Source organism: Centropristis striata, chromosome 1 (genome assembly GCF_030273125.1).
Source record: "Centropristis striata isolate RG_2023a ecotype Rhode Island chromosome 1, C.striata_1.0, whole genome shotgun sequence".
NCBI lineage: Eukaryota > Metazoa > Chordata > Actinopteri > Perciformes > Serranidae > Centropristis > Centropristis striata.
The window spans coordinates 16,341,653-16,348,381 of record NC_081517.1 but is presented as its reverse complement, the minus strand read 5'-3'; the positions used below and the strand labels follow the sequence as shown (position 1 = coordinate 16,348,381).

Here is a 6,729-nt window from a genome sequence, read left to right as displayed (position 1 = left end):
AGCTTGTGGATTATTGTGACTTTGACAAATATCAAACCAAATTTCATGACTCATTCATGCAACATTGCAGAGAAATCCAAAGGCTTCACTCGCAATACACTTTTAATTTTGTGTTGTTTGTCTTAATGTACTGAAAACCAATGACGGACAAATAACATACAGAGATGGTTGGATTGATTTTCTAAAAGAATAAATAAGTATAAATAATCAGGGTCCAGTGTGTACATGTGGATATTAATAAAGCTTTTTTTGTATTAAAGAAACTCTTTTTTTAATTATTATTATTTAAGTGTGTCGTGACGTCGATGATCTCCAGTGTGCTGAAGCTGATGTTGTTGGCTGTGCACCAAGCAAAGACTGTCGGTCAACATTCCTCAGAGTGCACACATTCTGCGCCAGTAGAGATGGAGTTGATACATGCAAAGTGAGTAGGCATGACTTCTAACCTTCTATCTGTTCTACATTCAGCATGAGGATTTTAACTTTTTTTCAATAAATCACATTGAAGTCTGTCTAAAGCAATATATGCATCTCTCTCACAGGGTGACTCTGGTGGAGGAGTGGTGTTCAAGGACAGGATTTATGGTGTCCATGTCAGCTCTGGTAAAGATGCCTGTACTAAAGCAATGAGATATATGGACGTCTGTAAATACACAGATTGGATCCGTAACATAACAGGAGAGACTTTTCCATAATAATGCCATGTTTTGGATGTGGTTAACTGTTAAATGTCCTGCCATAAAATTACAATTGATCGATTTAATTTAAATATTCTACCATTTGTTAGTCCATTTAAGATCAACAATAATTGTCCAACTTGTAAATTCAATTGTTTTTGCTTGTTGTTACACAGACATATTGTAAAATGACAAAGGGACTAAAAATAAAAACCTGCTCTTCTTTCAACAATAATCACTATTCTTATGCATGGTTGTCATTTAAAATAAATTTGATTCAAAATTATTATTTCACAGTGTGATTGTTGTTTTTATGCTTTTAATGTCAAACAGAGACATTTTCACACAATTTAAATCTCCACCAGTCATATCTCTGACAATGACATAGTATCTAAATCTAAAAATATTTACTTATTTAAACATCCAGGCAATTTTCTCCATTCCACCAAACCTGGAGCAGAACTCTTCACATCAGTAGTATTAAGTTCCAAAGGTTTCCTGTTTCATGACTATGATACAAGAGAATAATGACACATGGCTAACTCAGGCTCTTTTATTCTGTCCTGTGCCAACTAATTGTAAATGTGCTTAGTTACATTCCACCACTGCTTGCAACACCTCAGATTGTTTAATTCGAGCCATGGAAAGGTTAAATTATCTCATATTTCACAGGAATATACAGGGTGTCCATAAAGTCTCTTTACAACTTCAAAAACGTATTACAAAAGCAAATGAACAGACAAATGTATGGAAATTATTACAAAATGAGGAGTAGATATTGAAGTTTTTTTGCCTCATTTAATTCACCTCTACATGGGCACCATTAGCTGGTTAGGGTTCGGGTCGTCCACTCCTCTTTATCCAACACTGTCTCTGTCTCCATACATTTCTCGTGCTGTGCATGAATTGATGGACGTGACGGTGGAACTCTTCCATACTTAGTTCTGTAGTTTCACAGAGTCGTATCCAATTTCGTTTCACTAAACCATGATACAAATTGTAACTTTTCTTGAGGAGAAGCCATATTTATAGGGGGTTATTTACCGCTACCTATTTCATCAACAGGGTACCTGAAATGCACAAATTCAATGTGTTTAAAAACTTTGATAACCACTGAACAGATACAACAAATCTGATTAAGATATCTCTCTATCAATTGCCTTTGTAATATTTTGTTAAATTGTAAAGAGACTTTATGGACATTCTGTACATCTGTGTTTTCTAAGACCTACACGAATACTATTACTGCTTACTAAACTGGTGCATTTTTAGCTTTGATATTGCATTGTATGCCTGCATGTGCATTTATCTGTGTGTTTCTTCACTCTTGGTGTTTATAACAGGGACACATAAGTAAGGTCATTATGCTGATACAGTGACCTATAAATATGTCCAAAAATATACTGAATGTTTCTGTTAGATTAACACAGATTCTAGAAAATGTCAGTGGATACAAAATGTGTAATTTCAATGACATTGAGACTCGATTAGTCGTAGTGCACAAAAGCTTTGTTCATTAAAATATGACATACTGGGCGTTCCCGGTGGCACACCGGGTAGAGCGCGTACCACAAGAGGCCCAGTCCTCGTAAGCGGATTCGAATCCGGCTCGGAGCCCTTTCCCACATGTCTTCCCCTCTGTCTCCCCCTTTCACTCTCAATATCTCTCCTGTCAATAAAGCTACAAAATACCCCAAAAAAAATCTTTAAAAAAAAAAAAAAAAAAAATGACATACTATCACACCATAAGGTCATTAAAAACTCAGGACTATTACAGATTATTATTGCTTCACCTGAACTCACTGTTTTGATAAGTGAATGGCAATAACACATTTTACGGCAGAATAACTCTTAAACTCAATGAGGATTTTAAATGGGTTTTTTGTTTGATGCTCACGTTTTGTTGTACCACATAACATACGTTATGAAATACCCCCACATGTGAATTTTGCAGTTTTTACGTGTCCTTATAACGACGGTTGCTAACAAGTGGCTAAATGAGACTACAGTGGTTGTCGGGGACATTAAAAGTCATCACACGGACGGGAACTCTCTCACTAGTCCACCTCACAGTGTCTAGTCGTGTTTTCATTCCTTTTTCTGTGTACAACTAAATGCAACTCTAGAAATGCTTTCCAGGTCTTAAAATATGCATGATTATTCCCATATTTAAATTACATCATGTCTTTGTTGCAACCAAACAAATCTTTCTCCAGGACGTCCAGCTTGCCTCAGAACAGGACCTCATTCATCAAATGGTTGGTGCTCTAAAGTCTTACAGCAGACCTGGGCAGTAGGCGGCCCGGGCCACATCTGGCCCTTGGCTGTCCCTGTCCGGCCCGTGGAAATTTGAAATTATTACAACCACAGTGCTTTTATATTGAAGGCGATTGCATGCATAAGGGCCTGCACAGTAATGCGTCCCACAAAATCACTGAGTTACCTTGTTAAAAACACTTGAAGCTTATTGTGTGAAGTCAATAAATTACAGCTTTACTGCGGAACATACATGCTCTATATTTTTCATGGTTTGAATGCATGTTGTGTTTAAAATAAATGGAAAAGTGAGATAATGATTGGAGTTTTACTATGTTTTACTTTGACTTACTCCACATTAACATACTTATCATAAAATGTATTCTTACCTGTCACAGCTAAAAACCAGATAATTTACTACATTTTATAAAGCCATGAAATTAATATTGAGCAGAATTTAGTTCAGAGTAGTGGTCCAGCCCTCTGCAGCCTTCGCAGTATCTCATGTGGCCCCTTGGGAAAATAAATTGCCCACCCCCGTCTAAGAGGAACTGGCACAATCATCCAGTCAAAGATAAGATCCCCTTTTAAGAAAAGTTTGCCTGTTTTTATCCTCCAACTACAGGTACATGTGAACATTTCATTTCTGTGTAATTTTCCTGCTATCAACTTATGGAGGGAAAGGACTAGAGCCATTAAGCAGTGACCCAAACGTTGCATAAAAGTGTAGAGCTTTGCAGCCGGTCAGGTTGTGTTGATAAGACTTTGCGAGGTGGTTGGTAGCTGCTGCTGTTGTGACAGAAAGACAGTTATTAAATTATGAATAGCAACAATGGCTCATCTCACACTTCTCCTTTTGCTGTGTGTTACTGCTCAAAAGTTTGGAGTCACTTAGAAATGTCCTTATTTTTTATAGAAAAGCTCAATTTAAAAAAATGTAAAATAACAGACACACAGTGTAGAGATTGTTAGCACAGTGAGCACAGTGGTGGATCTGCAGAGGAGAATTATTGGGGGTAACCCATGTGAGCGTCAGTACCACGTCAAACTAAGAGTTCCTGCTGGTCCATCTTTCATCTTGTGTGGTGGCTCTCTGATCAGTGACCGGTGGATTTTAACTGCAGCTCACTGTTTGAAGCCAGGAAGGTGAGTAAATCACCCTTTATACACTATAAACATATACACCCTAATACGGCGTGTATACAGTCTAATATAAATAACTAGAAAATTTCCTCTGGGGAAATTCTGAAAGGGCCACGGGGGCTACTGCTGGTGTGTGTACACGATGATGAGATTCTTCAGAGATTTCAAACTATGCCCTTTAACCTCAAAATATGTGTCTGTGTGTGTGTGTGTGTGTGTGTGTGTAATTAAAAATCACATAAAGTTACCTGTGTGTGTGTGTGTAGCGAAAATCGCATAAAGTTCCCTGTGTGTGTGTGTGTGTGTGTGTGTGTGTGTGTGTGTGTGTAATTAAAATCACATAAAGTTACCTGTGTGTGCGTGTATGAAGCATGTGTATGCATGTGTGAAGAGTGTGCACACTTTAGTGCATGTGTGTGTGTGTGTGTGTGTGTGTGTGTGTGTGTGTATCTGTAACTGTAATCACATCAAAGATCAAAGGCAATCAGATCAAAGCAATCAACAGAATTAACTGACACCTGTTAATGTTCCAAAAGAGTGACAGCAGCCAGAGGTGGACTGGAATTTCTGGCCTCGAACAGAAAGCATTTTTGGCAAAACCATAATACCTATCATTGATCCGACTTTACTTTGAGCATCCTGAGTTCTTCCTGAACGTCTACATATGGGTTTTTTTAAGAAAAATGAAAAAATAGCTTTGTTAGAGCGATCTAAAAAAACTGTTAAATTTCCCTTTTTCAGAAATCTTCCTGCGTTTTTAATATGGGAGCCAATGAGGCAGTTGGTGTGTGTTCGCCCCGTGGCCCTAATGAGCATTATTGTGCATTATTCTGGTGTGTAGGACTATGTTTGCAGATTTAAGTGTGCATCCAGGGGGTCAAGTACAAGAGGTGGAAATAACAGCAGAGCCTGTGATCTATACAGACACCAATAAGAGGTCCCATGATATCATGCTGCTGCAGCTACAGAGTCCCACTGACATTCAGCCTATAGCTCTTCCAGACTGTGCAGATCGTCCTCAATGTAAGCTGTGATTTTTCCCACCAGATTGAAGGATGGCAGTTTTTGGTATTACAAGATAAAGGCAGCATGGCAGCTGAAAGTTTCTTCAAAAAGTCTTATTCTTAGCTGCAAACAGTACTGGTAGAGCTGATATTGTAGCCCAGCAAATCATTACCAGGATTAAAGTGTTTTGCATCGATTTGCATAAAGTTCAAGCTGCTTAGCCTGCTAACTGATCTTATTTGTCTGTTGTTTTAAGGCCATTTTTTAAATTGTAAGTTAGAATAAAAACGTATCTATGTAATTGTCATTGCAACAGTATTTATAGCAGTCTCTATAGCATGACTTGGTTCCTGTTGGTATTTTCCAGAGTTGAGATCGCAGGTCATGGTGCCACAGCTGGAGGCCCCAATGATGAAAGGAGTGAGATTCTTATTTAATCATTTATTAAAGTTTTTAAGGTTGATCTATTCTTGTAAGTATACCGTAGCCTGTGACAGTATTTTTATTTTGTTTATTAAGAATTTTTCGCATTAAGTTTCATATGTTTTTGTAGTTAAATTGTTTTTTTTTTCATTATCATTTTTCTTTTCTCTAGAACCTGGTAACTCACCTACTCTTCACTGTGCAGACGTTGAAGTTGTCGACTGTGAAGACCTCAAAAATAGGAACACTTCCCAAAGGCCTACCAAGTCAAGGTGTATCAGCACTGGTTCTGTGGCCAAACAGCAACAGTGGACATATGTTATGTATGATGCCACAGCCTCCAATATGTATTCTCTTAATTACCTTCTGTCATTAGAGTTTAAATCAATATGCGCAAAATATATTTCTCTCTCACAGGGAGATTCTGGTGGAGGAGTGGTGTACAAAGACAAGATTTACGGCGTCATTTCTTTCCTCGGTGACCCTGCCCATGTTTGTAGAGAACCAGCTGCATTCATGGACCTCTGCAATCCAGATTACACCACATGGATCAATCAAACTATCACCTGACAAGGAAAGACGTCTACAGTACGATGTGGTTAACTGTAGAGATTCTTTCACAATAAAAGCTTAATGGTAAACGGTTGCAGTCCCTTATTCTTTGGTACTTCCTGTCATTTCCATTTTCCCACTTATTTCAGCTGAATGTCACAATTCCTCTGAGTTGATTGAAGGGTTATTCTGCTCACCTGTTGTGCACAGTGTGGGGACTGGCTCCTAATTAAGAATTGAGAGCATCTTGGTGTGTTTTCAGGGCATTCTGAATCATCCTCAATTTGATGAGGAACTAGTTTAGCAGCCAGAAATGTTGCTCCGTAGGCCCTTATAAGACTTTTTGCTGTTTTCTGATTGAAAAATAATTATGTCTCTGAGTTTAAAAGAGTATTAAAAGACCATCCTTCCACTAACTCTTACCTGCATCATGGCAGATCTTAGACTAGGGTTTTAGATAGTGATGGCCAGATGAAGCCCCATGAAGCCTTGAAGCTTGTCACCCAATTGGTTCAAAAAAGGTTCATTCCTCAAAGCTTCATGTGCACATAAACCCCCCCTACTGGTCAAAACCTTTATTGTCATTTCAGCTATTTGTGATTGGCCTCTCAGCTGTCTGCAACCGTGTCAGCATGTGAATAATCACTGCCGAGAACAATTTAATTTCGTGTGG

The 6,729-nt window shown here is 38.3% G+C and overlaps 1 protein-coding gene across 1 annotated transcript; it reads left to right on the top strand.

Moving 5' to 3' along the window:
* The first annotated feature begins 305 nt into the window (after positions 1–305).
* LOC131973408 (uncharacterized) lies at positions 306–6,328 on the top strand. The gene is made up of 7 exons (XM_059335400.1): positions 306–424; positions 543–603; positions 3,934–4,079; positions 5,449–5,501; positions 5,677–5,827; positions 5,922–6,092; positions 6,319–6,328. Exons 1-7 carry the CDS (start codon positions 306–308, stop codon positions 6,326–6,328), a joined length of 711 nt encoding a protein of 236 aa, XP_059191383.1.
* Positions 6,329–6,729: the final 401 nt, after the last annotated feature.

Excerpts from the sequence above, each read along its gene's own strand:
- LOC131973408 (XM_059335400.1), top strand. The coding sequence starts at position 306 with ATGATCTCCAGTGTGCTGAAGCTGATGTTGTTGGCTGTGCACCAAGCA. Across the intron at positions 604-3,933 it reads TGGTGTCCATGTCAGCTCTG|AGGAGAATTATTGGGGGTAA; the intron begins GTAAAGATGCCT and ends GTGGATCTGCAG. Across the intron at positions 5,828-5,921 it reads CAACAGTGGACATATGTTAT|GGAGATTCTGGTGGAGGAGT; the intron begins GTATGATGCCAC and ends TCTCTCTCACAG.